Raw genomic sequence first — 17,673 nt, 5'->3', positions numbered from 1 at the left:
CTATGCTCCTCCTGTCTTTGTATGCTTTTACTACGATGAACTGAAAGTTGTCAAAGAGTTGAATTGAAATTTTAAAGGCAAGTTCAGGGTCTGCATGCCCTACCTAAAGACACAGATTTACTGGGAAATTGAAGAAAGCGAACTAAGATATGTGTAGCTTCCTACTAGCACTGTAGAAGTGCATGGCAATGCAGAGCAGCACTGTCCTGCTCAGATCCTATCGTAACTATGCTCCTATGAATGAGGAAAAGGAATTCATCACCTTCAGCTCTTGCTCCTCTAAAGTCCAAACAATTCAAGTTCTGTCACCTTCAGAACAAGCATCAGTGAAGCCTGATGATGAAGTATGTGCAAATTTTTAAGGATAAGAATCAGCTACTGCTGTTACTTCACCAATAAAGTGAGATTAAGACTCCAGCCCACTAGAAAATACTCATTCCATACATTTAGGTTTGGTTACAGACACAGGTTACATGTAGTATTGAGACTGAATGTCTTCTATTATATGAGTATTTCTGTCTTGAGTGTGCCTATGTATCTAAACAGTGGTATCTGATTTTCTTCAGCTACCCTTCTGAGTTCTCATTTGAATCAGAAATTGAAGCAGGCAACTTGATCTTTTGGCACTATCCCAATCGTTTCTTGTCAGACCACTATTTAAACACTATTACTTCACAAAGAGGCTTTCCACCGATAAGGAACTTGTGTTGTTATTGAGATAATCATCAATGCATTAGGACAGTATGTATCAAAATTAACGGCTGTCAGGCGGGTGACCACCAAGACAAAAATAATGCCACTTGTGGTTATGTGTAGCATAAACCCATATCAAAAAGAAAAAAAATGGGTTATAATTGTCAATGGTTTTTACACATTAAGAGCTGGGTATATGGAGAGAAATACTTTACCAGACACTTTGAACTATTGCACTTAAAGAAGTTAGGTGAAATTTAATCTACCTGTGGATACCAATATTGCAAACTGATTTTGCCATCCCGTGCTCCCTTTACAGAATATGCTCTCTTCTTTAGAGAGCTCTTCATCTAACTTATTTTAGGTATCTCTTAGCATAAAAGATCTGAGACATATGCAAAATTCCTTTCATCAAGAAATGTGTATTTCTTCAGTTAAGTTGCTCCCCGCTATTAATAAACCCCACCAAATTTCAGCCTGATTTTAAGAGCTGAATTCAACTTGTGGAGTATAACTGACTTTTTTTTTTTTTCCCAGTGGGATTACACAAATACATACAAAAAGATAATGGTAATGTTCTTGGAACAACAGTATCTCCGGTTTGATAACTTTCCCAATACTGACAGAAAGTGTTTACTTATTAATGACACAGCAAAATCCCAGTAAATCTAAGATACTGTTTTGAGTACTATCACTCAGTAATTATTTAAATCATGCTGCACATAAAAAAAAAAAAACAACAAAAGAAACACCAGTGTTATTATTGCTTCAATCAAGCACTCAGAAGCTTAAAAACAAAGTAAGGTCATCTATGAACCTTCAGTCTGGCCCTCTCAAATACATTTGTTTAATTACAGAAGATGTTTTTCCCCTATCTCATTTGTAAGGATAAACAATGCTCTCACATAAATGAGCAGTGCTTTACTACTTTTCTTACTGCCAAAGATCTTAAGTCTCACCATGGATTCATCCTGAATACCAAATTACACATTTTCTCATTATTTCTTCTGCAATAATGCAGATGGGTCTGATTACTTCAGAAATTATTGCTTATCTCAGAACAGCCCCACTAATGTAAGGACTAGAATGGATTTTCATACACTGAGAACTGAAGACACAGAGATTAGAAGTATTAATTAGATTTGAGTACAGTCTGAAGTGGTTCAGGACTGTTCAGAAACAGAGTTCTACATAATTTCATAAATATAAGTACAGTATTTACAGACTGAAGTTGAAACTGACCGCTCAGCACTTCTGAGAATCAGATTCAAGAAAACTACATTCAATTTTACACCTAATTTTATACCTAATAATCAGTAACAAAGTATCTTGTTTGACTACCTGGCCTCCAAAATTTTAAGGGACCACATGACAGAACAAATACAGGGAATTCATCAGTTTTCTGGTGCACTAATTGCAAACTCTTGCCCCATTTCCTGTGAACTTTTCTGCTACATGCTAAGGAATCCTGTAAATAGTACCATAATTTACAAGCCATATTACATAAGCCATTAAGTCCACAGCCCAAACCAGTTTAGCAGGGGACAGCAATGTACTACATTCCTCTTGAGAGGGCAGTTACACACTCATTCTAAGCATCCAAAATTAAGTGTTACATTAAAGCCTGTCTTCCATGCCAGGCTTTAGCCTTAAGATACAGTAATTCTGTTTAAGCATTTCTTCACTTGAATTTGTAAATATGTGTATGTATATATCTATATATATATGCACACATATACATTACATGGAATTTAATTCAACTTGTTTTATGAAGTTCCATCTGCTATTCTATCTTCACAATTTAAGTATTGTTGAAAACTACCAGAATTGTTACTAGAGAGAAAGTTTTTCTGTTCCTTAGTCATATCTAAACAGGGAAAGAGTTCAGAAGTTGACTTTTTGCTTCCAACAGACACACACTCATGCAAATTTTTTCTTGTTTAATGAAATCAACTGAAGTCAATCCCAGTCTTAAGTTTCTAGAGTTCCATGAACCAAGCTTCCATAACTAACATATTAGACCTCTTAACTGAAACACAACTTCCTTACCCATGATGAATTCTGTAAAGACAGAGCAGAAGCTGATCTACGTACAGAAATTGCATTAATTTTAAGTAAAAAAATTCCAGGCATTTTACTTGTAGGTGTTTTACAGACTTCTCCTAATTTAATGGGCAATCAAATCAGAATTTTTAAGTTGAATTGGGTACTGATCTCTGATAAACCAGCATTTACATCAATCAGCCCAGGATAATGAAGTTACAGAATTTATGAAGATTTTGTCTTTGTCATTTTTCCTATGATCTAGTCCATCTTGACAACATAAATATCAATGACTTTGGATGTCATTTCACAAGATCTCATTTCTTCAGTCAAATGAAGCTGTATTCCATTAAACAGAATACCTTTTAAACCATGTTCAGCTTCCAAAGCAAAGATGATCCTACATTTATTTTATTACTTTAAAGATTTTGCTATATTATTTTAGGAATTTTTAAATCATAGTGCTCTTTATAAATGAGGCTGTAACTTCCCCAAAGCAATCCTTCAGAAATCTCATTGACTGATACTACAATCCATCCTCACTGTTTAGAAGAGATGTATTAACCAAAGTTTTACTCTATGCAGATATGAGCATCAATCACCTCAGCTGGCTAAGAGCATCTTCCCATTCTCATCAGTAAATTTAGTCACAGCTCTGGAAACTCGCGTAGCGGGTCTTTGCTCAAACAATTTTTGGAACATCTTCTTTGTAGATAGCTTCAGTCTTGACAATGAAGCACTCTATCATACTATTTTTACCTGAATTGGTAATGATTCAAATGTTCTCAAATCTTTACTGATGCATACCCTTTCTGCTTTACCGCAAAAACTGCTTCAAGAACACCAAGTAAGTGACCTGTTTTAGTATGGGGGGCAGCAAGTCACAAGTAAGCTACATGAAAAAATACTGTACTTTCTACCATTAATTTTTGTCCACATTTATTTATGAGTAAAACAAACAGCAAACATTACAGCAAAGGGGATATTCAGGCCCAGATTTTTTTAAAAAAGAAGAAAACAGATGCCTGACTAGATTCTGAATTTAGGCACCTAGAGATTGCTGACAGAGTACACAAAAGTAATGAAAGTGATGAGCATTTCAGCAAACTTCGTAAGTGCATTTCAGTATTTATTTAGATGTTTTAAGCTCTCGCACTAGATTTTACAAGCTGGTGAACACTGGCAAAAGTATTTCTCCCACAGAACTATAACCACACATTCCCAAGACAGTATAAATATATGGTTGAACTAACATTAATACACATCACCATTTTATCAATTACATAATAAAACAAATTATCAAGTATCCAAATATTAAGTTACGCAGCTTTAAAGGCATACAAAATATTACAGAGGTCTGCCCAAGTCATAGCAGAAACTCAAGGAGGAAAAACAAAAAGAAAAGAAAAAGATCACACTTTCAACAAAGCAAGTTGGTAAACAACTCTCAATAGGTACAGTAAAAGAAAACTACAAGATTTTTCAGAAATTTTCTGATTAAGAATTTTTAGCTACAATAACAAAGCATTTCTACCTTTTAAAAAAATATTTACTAAAGTAAAGGGCATATTCTATACTTCCTGCACAAGACAAAGGCAACATTTTACTAGAAATATTAAATAGCCCCTCCCAACCTTTTCAGGCCCTCTGTTAAGTTGCACATGAAGTGCCAACATTAATTTTACTGTAAGGCTTTTTGTCTGGAGACATTAAAGACTTGTGTGCTTCTGTACAATTTAAAAGATCTTCTACATGAATAACCAGAGTAATGACTTGTAATATGGAAAGGTTCAGGTAACAGAAAAGTACAGATGCAGGGGTAAAAAGTTGCTGTAATTCATAGTATTAAAAAGACAGACTGTGCAAATCCTGACAATTCTAGTGCGATTGTGGGAGACAAAACATACAGTGAGCAGGCAAGACTACTTTAGAGGCCATGTTCTTCAATATTGAAATGACTGTAGAAAAAAAGATAGTAAGGTCCAGATAAGCTGGTAGTTCTCACATCATCAGAACTATGCTCATTTTAAGGAAAAACATGTAGCTGATATGCTGGGTATTTTGGCACCTAATCTCTCTACAGATTGATTTATTTTAGTACCCCAATTTTTAGTAGTTAAAACTAGGTCAGTAAGACTCAATGGCATGATTAAAGGATATTTGATCTGATAATTAATGAACAAGGAGACAGCTCAGAAACAGGGTACAGCAAAAACATTTACTGGGTCTCCAAATAGACATATTTAGCTAAACATACAAGTTGCATTTCTACTGAGCCTTTAGCCTAATAAATACTCCTAAGGAAGCTTCCTTTACTACTAAAAAATACCAGACTGATGTTCTTGGCATACAGTCTGCTTAATTCTAGTTTCCATCCTTTATTCCCAAAGAAGTACTATAGGCTGTTGAGCTTTACTGAATACAACAATTATTTCGGTGACCATTGGAGTCTTTAAAGCGCAGACGCATCTTGGGGCGGTATTTCTCCAAGTACAGAAGTTGCTTGCTGTTAAAAGCTCCACGCCGCTTCCTGGATGGAAAAAAACCAGATTTGAAATGGAACATTAGTCTACTGCCCAGTGAAATAATATCACCAACTAGAGAAAAATATTTTTAGGTCACTTAAAAAAGCCACCTTCAAGTCAAGACAGTAACCAAAGTAGGGATAATTTCAAGTTAAGTGCCAGGAAAGAGAGTGGTAGCTTCCTTTCACAAATACATCACTGGACCACATGCTCAAAGGGGTAAATAGCGTTTTGGACAGTGTTCTAGCCTATGGTAAGCACAAGACAGAGATTTTACATTAAGATCTTTAGAAGAAACTTCAAAAGGAAGCTATAGAGCAGATGAAAGATGGTCTTCTTCAGAGCTGAAGTTATTTATTCTCTTAAAATAATTATGAAGAATATGGTAATAATAAGAAAGTACATAAACATTTGAAGTCCCCATAATAAGATGCTGAACAGAAACTGAGCTTTGTTTTCTCAAACTGTATATGAAATAAAAAGTACATGTTGGCTGACTGTTTTGAGTATGTACCTGGCTTCCTATTCCTCATTTCATACACAACCACCACAAGATGAATTTACTTCTTCAAAGGCCTGGCAATTATGCAAGAAGTATTTTGTAACTGTTTATAATGGATGCAGCTTCTTTTAACTATAGCTGAAATCTGAGAAATTAAAACACTGAGACTAAAACTGTGCTCATCCAACTAACATACATTGATTAAAAAATTCAATGAAATATTTGTCTTCAGTAGACCACCAAAAAAGACAAAGGTATTCTGCCTTTCATATGTAAATAAATAAAGAGAACTCTGCAAATCTAACTGAAAGCTAGGGGCTTTGTTAATGGGTGTTCTGAGTTTTTCTTAAATCTCCTGAAGTAATTATGTACAGATTCTGGTTTCAACATTAAAATGCCAATTCCACAGGTCCAAGTCCTACAACACTGACTGTATGCTGTACAATTTCAGGTGTACTAAATTAAATACCTTACAAAAAAAAAAAAAGGCATCAAAGACAAGAATAACATTGAGAATTTCCTTCAGTGCCCAAGGATGTATCAACATACTGAATCTTGGGAACAGCTACATGTTAGCATCATACTTACTGTCTTATGAACTGCACTGCATCTTCATACTTCATTCCACATTCTATCAGTGCGAGAGCAACTAAGACTGGAGCTCTGGTTCAAAAAAAAAAAAGTTTAGTTTGTGTCAAAGCATACTCAGAAAAACAATTTACTTTGTTTTTTGCATATATGATGTTTCTTCTCTGGGAAAGCAGAAAAGGCAGAAGGCATTTCTACATTCACTGAGACATAATATCACCTGGTTTTAAAGTAGCCATTCTCATTAAACAGGGGTATAAATTAACTCTGGTCAACCTTAGCTTCGTTCATCTGACTTTAGATACAGGAGAGGACAACAGAAATAAAACGCAAGTGATCTTTAACCATTTGTTTCAAATCAATTGATTCTGAGGAAGAGTTGCATATGGGTTTTTATTCTCCAAAATGAATCATCATTAGAAGCAGTCAGGATACCAAAGCAGAAATCACAAGAGGGGTTGAGTTCAGTAAGAACTGACAAATCCTAGAAATAGTTTCACAAGTTGTGGGAACAGATGCAATCCACAGACTGCTGCACTCCCCTAAGGATTTCCTCATTTGCCATGGTGTTCCTCCCCTGACAGAATCAATTTTCAGTTACAAAAGCTTGACTTAAATCAAACTCAAATACATTAGCAATTTATGACTCAAACAAACAAACAAACACAAGACAAAACCTCACACTACACAGTAGCAGCAGACTTGTGCATATAGTAGTAACTTTAAGTGGTTTCGTATGTCCAGGGATTTAAAAGAAAACTTACATGAAAGAAAGCTAGGACCGTCTTTTCAATTAATTAACTGCCCTGTTTTGAGGAAAAACCAACCAGTATCATTCTAAGCAGCAGAAGAGGACTTGTTTTGGTAATATTCATCACTACAATGAACTTTGTTATGTGTGAAGCCATAATGCAATGGATAAGCCAGGCTTATGGACAAGGCCAAGAAACCTCCATTTTATATTGGACATGCTGAAATCCATGGCTAGAATATAGCAACTCCTTTTTGAACAGATCTAGTTCCCAGGTAGCCTAGAACAGCAAAAAAAACATTTTCTCACAACTGTTGGAATTCTATTCAAGATCGTAGCAGCAGACAGAAGGAACAGGGCTAAGAGAAGAGTATTTAGTATTATGCCTAAAAATTTTTGCGCCACTTAGAAGTGAGACAGACAGCTTTGGGACTTTGGAAAACACTTTTCATCCTCCAGACAGGTGATGGATGAAAGCTGGTCTTCATGTGCCAGAATCACCCATTTGTTTGTGGTTAATAGTTACAATGCCCTTGGTTCAAGGAGACTGACAATACTGCTGAAACGGAGATGGAGAGAAAGCAGAAGCAGACAAGTGCTAAAAACCTAAATCCATTAGGGAAAAACAGACAAAAAAATCTCAATGGAGCACTCATCAATATACTCAGTACAAGAATATACTTGTGTTAGCTTAAAAATTCTGTAGACTTTGTGAGAGCTGTGACCAAAGCATCACCTCTTGACCTAAAGATCTTTAATAAATACATAAAACAGTTTCCTGCCACCTTAACTACTTTTAAGCGTAAGATCATTCCTTGGACATGACTCTTTTACATTTGCCTCAAGCTTCTGCACTAGATCTTAACAAGTCTGACCAGGAATGACTTTAAAACTTCACCCACCTTCCAAGACCAGCAACACAGTGTACAGCAATACAACAACCAGGTTCTTCACGAAATTTAATTTTAAGGAGGTTTAGCCAATCATCAACAATCTGGTTGGATGGTGGAGCACCGTCATCAAAGGGCCAGTCCTAGAACACAAGATGACAAACACAAAGACAATTCTTGTAAGCTGTATACATAGGCAAAAAAAGGAGGAGACACAATGGACAAAGAGCTGACAGCTGAGGAAACCACTCAAACCTACAATTTTTTAATAGTCTAACTTTAGCAGTATTACAAATAAATTCCTCTCTATCAGAGTTTTCATTGATCACATGACTTAGCTCAAAACTGTCCTGACAAGAACAGATGTCTCCACATCTTTTTCTTCCATCAGTTGCTAGAATACACTCAAAGTTAATAAGATAGTGTCAAATAATCTTTTTTTGGGGGAAGCAAGTAAAGGGAAATGCGTTGGTTTTGAACTCTGTTTCTACACTACTTACCAAAACCTGAATGCCTTCTTTTTCCACCGGAGCAGTGTCATAAGTAGCTTCACACACTCTTACCACTGTGGTAACACCATATTTCTTAAGTTCCTAGAGAGTGAAAAAAAAAAAGAAAAAAAAATGCTGAAAGAGTAAACTAGCTTCACTTGCCATGTAATTTTTTCAATAAGCTAACTTAGTAATTCATTCCAAAATTTTCAGTAGCAAAACTCATGCAAATGCTTGCCATCTTGCAAAGACACAGAAAGATGAAATGTCTGAAAAAGAACGAATTTCTTTTCAGCTTTCAGCTGAAAAGAAAGCTTGTGTACTAACACCAGATACTGTAGGCTTTTCTGCAAATATAGTATGTGCAGATTAAGTTTCATTATGTTGGATCAGACTTTTTTCTTTTAAAATCAGATCCTGAGACTACTTGATTAATCATTATTTATATCTCCAAAAGATCACTCATTTTAAAGGAACAGGAAACTTCCTGGTTTGCAAAGCTACATGCCTCACTAAAAGTATTCTAAGCAAAGTTCAAATCTTCCCTCCTCCCCACTTAAAACAACAGGGTTGTTAGACCATTTACTCTTAAGAGTTACAAGCACAGGCCAATAAATTATTCCAGTTCCAGAGTTGTCATGACTAGATTTAGCTTCCCATTTTGCTATTATCCTACATTAAAAAAAAAAAAAAAAGCAATCCCTCTTCATTCTCCCTGCAACGAATATTATTCACACTGCAACTGTCACAGTAACAACTGAAACACATAACCTAAGCAAACCTGATCTAGTTGTGAGAGTATAAAGGCAAGCAAGAGTTATCTTGCTCTGTTTCCTGTAAATAATCCTGCACTGAATGCAGAATTGAGCTGTAGTGGACCTAAAATCTCACTAAGGAGGGACTTAGCAAACTTGGACCTTCCCACAAGGTAGCTCTGCAAGGAACTTATTAGCATACACACACACTTTATCCAACCATGCAATTCATAGTTCCAACATGGTTTAGATGATAAATTCAGTACTAGCAATATATTCCAAGCCACTGGCTTTAGTTAGTAGCATGTACCAAAGCACTTAAAAGTAGCTTCAGCAGCTCTGTGTGCAGAGTAAGCCTATTGCCACAAATTTCACTCAAGCAGACGTTATCACACAGAGGATCCTCTTAAGCTACACTAAAACCATGATCTGCTAATAGTGTAGGAAGCTAGACGGTGAAAGCATATTGCAATCCTGTACTAGATCCTAAGGTTCTGACCCACAATATGTATCACCATGCAGGAAGTACAATGAAATGTTACACCACTTCAGCCCAATCTGAATGTGAGCCCTGACCACTAAGAGATGTTTGTATTGTTCTACACATAACTCTGCTAGATAATTCCTGTTTGCAGACCTAAACAATGTACTTAATGTACCATGTAGTAGACAGTATAATTATTACTTCTCTCTCAGAATTACATTTGTGTAGGCCTGAGTATATGTGATTTGTCTGCAGATTTGCAGATACCTGCAGATTTGTCTGCAGATCTTCAAAGCACAGCACCAGTATTTGAAAAGAAAAATCAATATACAGTCTCAGTACCTCCTCATATGGCTTTTACAGCAGTTACCAGCTAGTAAAGGAAAAATAGCATGCTGTTCAGGGATTAAAAAATACATCAGTAAGAATTCTGTACCTCTATAGGTTCTTACCTCTATAAATTTGTTTAAGGTTGCATTGGTTGGATTATGTGTGATCAGGAATCTCATGTTCTTGTAGGTGATTTCCACAGGAGCTGGGCGGTTCATTCGGGCCATATTGATTTAGTTAAACATGCAACAAGATTATGAAAGGATTAAAAAAAATTCTAATACAGAAGTGATGTAGAGAAACCGTAGTCTACTTCACTATACTCCACGTGAAATTCTCAGTGCTTGGAAGTATGAAGTTGGGAGCAATGGGAAATGAAATGAACCTCCTAACAAGAAGCAGCAATTCTTCAATCCAGTAATACTGAGGCAAAAGAAAGGCAGTGCACTGAGGTTTACCCCATCCAGGTCTGAATTCCGTTGTTAAATGCTCTGCCAATTTCAATTCAACACTTCTTATCCTGGTCAACCACTCTTAGGGGGGCTTCTTGGTGGAGTAGTAATGGATTTCTACAGTTCACTTGTCTGCATAGAGGTCGTGCTGTGCCTGGCAGTAGTCTCCACTGCCCTTCAGAAACTCCATAAATGTGTGACCAAGAACACCACAGAACTGCTGTAAAGAGAGGGGGGACAAAAAGCATAATGAGTACAGGTGAAACAAGGTTATAAGACATCAAGCTTTATAAAATGAAAAAATAAAAACACAGCAACTAAGCAGTTTCACAAGGTTTATTTTTTACCTCAAGAATTAGTTTTCTGTAACAATCCTGTTACCTTTCTTAGCATAAATTGCAAGAAAATAAATACATTTACTTATTACAAAGTTTCCATGTAGGGTTTTTGCAATACCAAATCCCTTAATGTATTAAAACACAAACTTCAGCTGTGCTAAACACAGCAACAAGTTGTAAGAACCCCAGTATTTATAAAGAGAATAGTTTTTCCAGGACACCCATACAACTGCCTTCTCCATTTTAAATTGAGAGACATCACAACATCTACTAAAGTTACAGAGAAAAATGAGTATAAATCCACCTGATTCAAACAGGAGGCCTTAAAAGCAAATCGAGTCTTTGTGGCCTAACAATACAATGGGAGCTTTTGAACAGAGGCTTTTGAGGCATGCAGATTTGTAACTAAGAAAGATTTCACACGCTAAAGGCTGAAGACCAATGGCAACCTTCATATGCTTTAACACAGAAGCCTTTTTACACCATGACGTCATTAATATACTCAGAAAGCAGTAATGGTCTGGGCTAAAAACTTACATAGACAAGTTTACTGAACAGGTCATTCCTGTCCAGTGGTATGCTGCTTAGCTATAGTTAAATTTATATATATATAATTGCAAGAAATGACCAGGAATTAAGATAGCAAATTAACTGCTCCAAGTTGTGTATTTATTTGCAGATGTTGCAAATGAACCACCCATACATGCTTTTACACACCAGAAAACCCTTACAGCAGATGCGTTAAGTTTCGTGCCCAGATACTCTACCAGTATTACTGCTTGTACCTGTCTAGAGAACACGAGGGAAGAAGAGGGGAGTTGTTTTCCAAAAGAGAGGTACAAGTTGAACTACATGTCCACTAAACGTACTTAGGTATTAGAGAGAAACATAATCAATCCTACAAATACTTAGCAGAAAAAAGTAATTATGTTGATGAGTCAACCTATTTTCATGTTTTCAGACAGCTTCCTGGTAAGAGTTTTAATGTGCATGTTAAGACAGAGGTATGACTTGTAAAAAACAAACAAACTAAACAAAGATACACATAATAAAACCCCAACATGCTAACAAAAACGAGGTAAGTTAACAGAAAGAAACTGAGATGACAATTTCACATCCACTTTGCTGCCACTCCAGAGATACTACCACCACCTGGCAGCGATGCAGACCTATAGGATTAAGTTTGCCAGCTACTTGTAAAAAAACCTACTTCAGTATTTACCTTTAAGAACTTGATAGAGAGCAAGAACTCTAAATATAATAGGCGTGGAAAAGGAGTAAGAAGGATCCTCTTAAGTCAAAGGTCAACAGAGTAACAGGAACCAGAAGAATTCAGACTCGGAAGAACTCCAAGAATCATCATCTGACTCACCAGCCATGCCCTAGCAAGGTGGCAGGTGTGCACTTAAAGCCTCCTAGGACCACATCTAGGGAACAGCTAAAATAGCAACTGAAAAAAAGAACTGAAGGTAACTTATTTAAAGCCACTTTCAATTAGTTTAAGAAGCAGAAGAGCAAAAAGGGACAGGAGAGCTTTAAGCAGATATAGCTGCACAAGGTCTCATGCTGCTTTTTGCACTGCACTGGCAGATTTCATGTCTATCTCTTCTTAAGACTGCTCAGAATCATATACAGACCCATGCCCTGTTAAACGATGAGGGAGTGAAGGCTGTCAGAAATACAAATGCATGCAAGTAAGCTTGAGCACACAGAATGAAGTCATTAGGATGAAAACCTTTCAATTGGCAAAACAGAGATTTTGGGGAGAAAAGAACACTTAACATGTCGCGATACCAGGGCAGGTAGGAAGAAAGAAGTAACCAGGTTTCATCCAGTCTTCTAGGCAGGCTGTCCTTGGTCTACAGCTAGGGAGTTCTCAATATACCAGACAAACCAGTAAACACTGAAAAGGGCAGGCAGCAAACAATTAGTTAAGTAAAAATCTTTCTTTTTTAGTGCAGATTGCTGATGACATTTTAGAAACTGGGTACACACTTCAAATTCTTATACAAAGCAGAAGCAAGTATATTATGCAATGTTATGTTTGAGTTACATGTGTCATTAACCCTTACAAAGGAATTCACTTTGTTAATTACTGGTTTAACAGTCAGTATTAAACACATCAGAACCTTAGTAATTCACACATCTAAGGACTTAACCAAGCATGTATTTAAGCCTCACTGCTTGCTTTGGCAACTACAGAGAACCAAAGCTCACATTTCCTTTGAAGTGAATGCCATCACTTCTCACCAATACTAGCAGGGAAGTTTCACAGACAGACCAACTCCTTTAGGCAGCAACACACTGTACTATCCCAAGACAGCTCTGCCAACCTAGCTTCATTCTGTTCTGGGAATCAAGTAAAAATTGAATGTAAGCAGTAAATGGGCATGCTGTTTCTGTTTCTGCAGTTAAGCCAGAGTACAAGGCTTCACTCACTTTCAGCAAAAAGACCTGGAAGATGAGAAATTAGCTATGAAAATAGTGTTGTAGTAGTGATGACCTCAGGCTTTGAGGGAACTCAAATGGTGTAATGAGCTTTCAAACGGCCTGGAAATACCTCTTTAAAAATAATTTATTTTGTCTCATATAGTTTTGATAGGTAAGCTATCAAAACAGTCAAGACAGTGCATGAAAGCAAGAAGTTGCATAATCAAAATTCAAAGGTAGTGTTGAAGGCAAAGGTTCTTTAACAGAGTAACACCAACTCATCACTTGTACCATTAAGTTGGGTACCCCAGCATGTTCTTTTCAATTTACATATACATTTTCCTTGAGGAAATTTAACACTGAAGGATTTTTTGAAAAAGTAGCAATTTCCATCCCAACAGAAACATTTAGACCATAAGAGCCATCAAAATAAACTTGAAAAACAAAACTAGGGCTAATATGCCAGGACAACTTATTGAGAGAAGGTAACCTGTCCATTATAGCTGCATTAATTATTACTGTATGACCTACTACAATTCAAGCTAGGATAAGTTAGAGAATAGTCTGTTCAAGCAGAAGGAAGGCATCTTGAAAAGGAAGGCTTTGATTCATGCCCTTCTCAGGGACAGAAAGGTGAAGTACCTATCATCACTGACAAGCAGATTCACATGGCTGTTTATTTGGGGTTTGAAACAATCACTCATGTCTGACAAAAATGGTTTACGAAAGTAATCTATTAGTTCTTTACTGACATGGGGAAAGCAGAGAGATGCACAGTTATTTCACACTGTTGACAGTCTGGTTCACAACTCAGTAGCTTCTTGAAAAGCATTCAAACAAAAGCACTTGTAAGCACAGTTATACGACACTTTACATTCAGAAGATATGCAAGATGGTTCATGGTTGCTCAATCCACCTGCTCATAGACCAAAAATATATACCCAGATCCAACTATGTGGTCTCACATTCTCCTAAGTCAAGACCTGACACACAGTCACCTACTGAAACCACAGGACTAAAACTAGAAAACTAAAATACACTAAGTTTCACGACAATTTGAGAACACCTGCAAGGAAGTTCACTGTTCTAACTTACTACCCAACAAAAAGATACTGAACTACAAATACCTCCAACTTCCTCTTACAATTCAAGGCCTCAGTAGCAACTGCCAAAGCAGACAGGGAAGAGTGGAAGGGAAAGGGGTACAAACTGCGAAGCCATTACACAAGGTAGAGGCACACCTTTTTAAAGCTACTTTTGACAAGATGCACCTCCTATCTACTGGGCACATAAATGCCTGTCCCTATGATATCCACAGCGATAACACTGTCCATTTTAGACCATGGAAAGCAACCCATTGCCTATGAAAATACATTCATATCTCTCCAATGGGAAGGGAGATTCCAAAGGTTTATCATAAATTTGTTGTGACATGCTCTATGCTGGAAGGATATTCTTGTGGTTCAAGTATGCAGTGAAGGGGGAAGAAAAAATTATCTCAAAACTTCCTGAATAACAAGTCAATGCAACTTTTAGAGATGATGAAACCACGGCCATGTGATCTGGTTCAAAGTTCTGCTTGGACCACAAAAACAGCAAGCAAAGAAGCCTTAAGTGGTATTGGAAAAAACTAGACATCACAGAAACCAATCCATCCCCTTGTCTAGCACTTCCTCCTGAGTTTCTAAAAGGAAATCTCCAAGTGACTGAACACTGTCACTTCAACAGCAAACTACATAAATCCTGTCATTTTATTAAATAACTATTCCATTATGTTTTAAGCAATAACATGAGAAATATAGCACGTACAGCAATGTCTACATGTATATCATCAAGTTCAATTAAGCCATGAATGCCTAACAGAAAGTTGCAACTGAGAAGAAAGCAGTAGACTTTCATTTAACACAGAAGTATTTCTTCCATTGATCCAATAGAGTGAGTTTTAATTTTTTGAAGAAGGTGACAATCTGTGGCTTATTGTTCAGTAATACCCTTATCTGGGTCTTCTGGTTAATGTTTAAAACAAGTGATTGCTTACAGTCAGCCTACACACTGGGAGAGATCCGGCATTCTTATGTGGTGCCTATTTTGTCAGAACATGAAACTTTCACTCAATAGAAGTTCTTAGACAGAGCTAACTTCTATTTATTTACTGTCTTACTGACACATATAGTTTCAGCAAGACAATGACATCCTGTTGCCTTGGCTCTTACTATATCTGTCACGCATTTTTATTTCTCATTCTCATATTTCCTCTCACGCCTGTGCAATTTTTGTATTACCTCTTCCACATTTTCCCCATGAAACAACTCTGTTTCTGTAAGACAATTTCAAAACCCTTTGCTATTCCATCACTGGAATAATATGATCTGACATTTAGGTGTAATCTTCAGGTTTCTTGATTTGGCAGTTTTATGAGATTAAAAAGAGACAGAGTTCATACTTCTGAGTCACTGCTTCTGAAAGACTCAGCAAATGCAGGGAGACATATTGGAAAGTTGTCTGTAGCAGAAATAAGAAACACCATATTACTGGACCTTCATGCCACCAAACCTGTACAACTGTCAGCTCATAATACTTGTGATGTGCATAGCTGGCTACCACTAAGCAAACAATCCTGCTTCTATTGTCATAGATGACTTGATTTTGTTAATTCTTTTTCTTTCTTGCTTCCCTACTTTTGGAGGGCATACTACCACCAGCAAGCCGTGCATTGTTTGATTTTTTCCTGCTTAAATACACACTGTGCTCTATAGTCACAGATGTTACACAGCACAAGGCACCGAGATTATTAGGTGAGTTAAAAAAGGAAAACGAAGCAAAAACTGGCAAGTGAAACCTTCTGAAGCTGAACTGTGATCCACCTCCAGAGGAAGTGCCTTCCTTGAAAGGACAGATGGCAAGGTCTTGAAAGCAGTTTCGGACAAAATTAAGATACTTCACTGTATTCGTGAGCTTTTGAGGCTTAAGGCAGATTGTTACAGAAACATCCGCTTCAACATGAATTTAATGACTCGTCTGCGGACTTTTCCTGCCGAACAATGCCGACTGCACACCCGAGTTCGGGCATACCCCACCTCTACTGCATAGAGCTCATTTTGGAAAGGACTCACGTCCTCGCTCGCAGCCGGCACTAACTCCCCGCCCGAGTACGGCGGAGACAAAGCAGCCGCCCGGCCGCCTTTGCCCCGGCCGCAGCCGCGCACGTGGGGCCGCGGCGGGGGGCGAGCGCTGGCCGCGGCAGCCGAGCCTGGCAGCCAAGCCTGGCAACCAGCCGCCCACGGGCAAGCCCCGGCTTGCCCGGGCAGCCCCGGGCTACGGCCGCCCCGCAACCGCGGGGTGCCGCGCTCGCGGCCTGCCTGTCCCAGTCTCTCCCCGGCACGGAGTCACTGTCCCGCCCGGGACAGCGCCCCGCGGGCCAGGCCGGGCCGTCGCCCCGACTGCGGCGGTCACGGGTTCGCATCACGCCTCGATCAGGCTCCCGACGCGGAGCCATCTTGTCCCCCAGAGCCGCCGCCCGGCTCGGCTTCCCCCCGGCAGGGGGCTCCCGGCACGGCCCAGGGCGCGGAGCCACGGCAGCGGAGGCGCTGCCCTTCCCGGCGGGCGGCCCGGCCTGGCCCGGCAGACTCCGCCGCAAAGAGCCTGGTGGGGAGAAGGCCAGGCCGGCGGGCGGGGCAAGCGGCAGCCGAGCTCACAAAGCGGCTTTGTGCCCGAGTCGGGCCGCCCAGGAACCGCGGAGAGGTCGCCACCTCCTCCTTTCTCGGTGGAGGAGGAAAGAGGGGCGCCAGCAGGCGGGGGCAGGAGAGGGGCGCCGGAGGGGAGGGAGGCCGAGCCGTGCCGCAGCCGAACGGGCTCGGCTCCCCAGCGGCCCGCCCGACGGGAGCCGCAGCCCGGCGCTTCGAGAAGGCGCCCGCAGCCAGCGCGGCCCGGGCGACAGAACAAAGAGACAACATGGAGGAGATAGGGTAGAGGGCGAGGAGAGGCTCGGTAGCCGAGGGGCCAGGGCGGGGGGCGCGGGCGGGCGGCACTCACAGGAATATGGTTACTCATTGAAGACTGTAGCCTGATCATACAGCCGGGGTGCGGGCGCCACCGCCGGGGGCAGGAGGAGCAGAACCAGGAGGAGGAAGAGGAGGAGGCGCTGGAGGCCGCGGAGCTGCCGGCGGGGGTTCGGCGGCGGCGGCAGCGCGGGGAAGGACCATACAGCGGCTGCAGCGGGCGGGCGGCTCTGCGGGCGGCGCCGGGCGGACGCGGCTGCACCAGGAGCGACTCTCGGCGCCGCCTCCCGCACGAGCGTCCTGGGGCCCGCCCCTTACGCCACTGACGGGCGTCGCGTCCACCCAATCAACGGTGCCATCGACGAGTCCGGGGCGGGCGCGAGGCTTCGGGGGGCGGGGCGGA

The 17,673-nt window shown here is 39.8% G+C and overlaps 2 protein-coding genes across 2 annotated transcripts; both read right to left on the bottom strand.

The window, feature by feature from the left end:
- Window positions 1-3,658: 3,658 nt before the first annotated feature.
- Window positions 3,659-10,721, bottom strand: PTP4A1 (protein tyrosine phosphatase 4A1). Its single transcript, XM_023922427.2, has 5 exons — window positions 10,175-10,721; window positions 8,493-8,585; window positions 8,005-8,135; window positions 6,352-6,426; window positions 3,659-5,266 (listed from the first exon to the last, which is right to left on the bottom strand). The coding sequence occupies exons 1-5, from the start codon at window positions 10,277-10,279 to the stop codon at window positions 5,149-5,151; spliced, it is 522 nt and encodes a 173-aa protein (XP_023778195.1). The 5' UTR covers window positions 10,280-10,721; the 3' UTR covers window positions 3,659-5,148.
- Window positions 10,479-17,591, bottom strand: LOC147654680 (uncharacterized). The gene is made up of 2 exons (XM_086876187.1): window positions 17,305-17,591; window positions 10,479-10,724 (listed from the first exon to the last, which is right to left on the bottom strand). The coding sequence occupies exons 1-2, from the start codon at window positions 17,341-17,343 to the stop codon at window positions 10,629-10,631; spliced, it is 135 nt and encodes a 44-aa protein (XP_086732313.1). The 5' UTR covers window positions 17,344-17,591; the 3' UTR covers window positions 10,479-10,628.
- Between the last annotated feature and the right edge of the window lie 82 nt (window positions 17,592-17,673).

Source organism: Cyanistes caeruleus, chromosome 2, assembly GCF_971803275.1.
Source record: "Cyanistes caeruleus chromosome 2, bCyaCae1.hap1.1, whole genome shotgun sequence".
NCBI classification, from domain to species: Eukaryota; Metazoa; Chordata; class Aves; order Passeriformes; family Paridae; genus Cyanistes; species Cyanistes caeruleus.
This window is presented reverse-complemented; position numbering and strand designations above follow the sequence as displayed.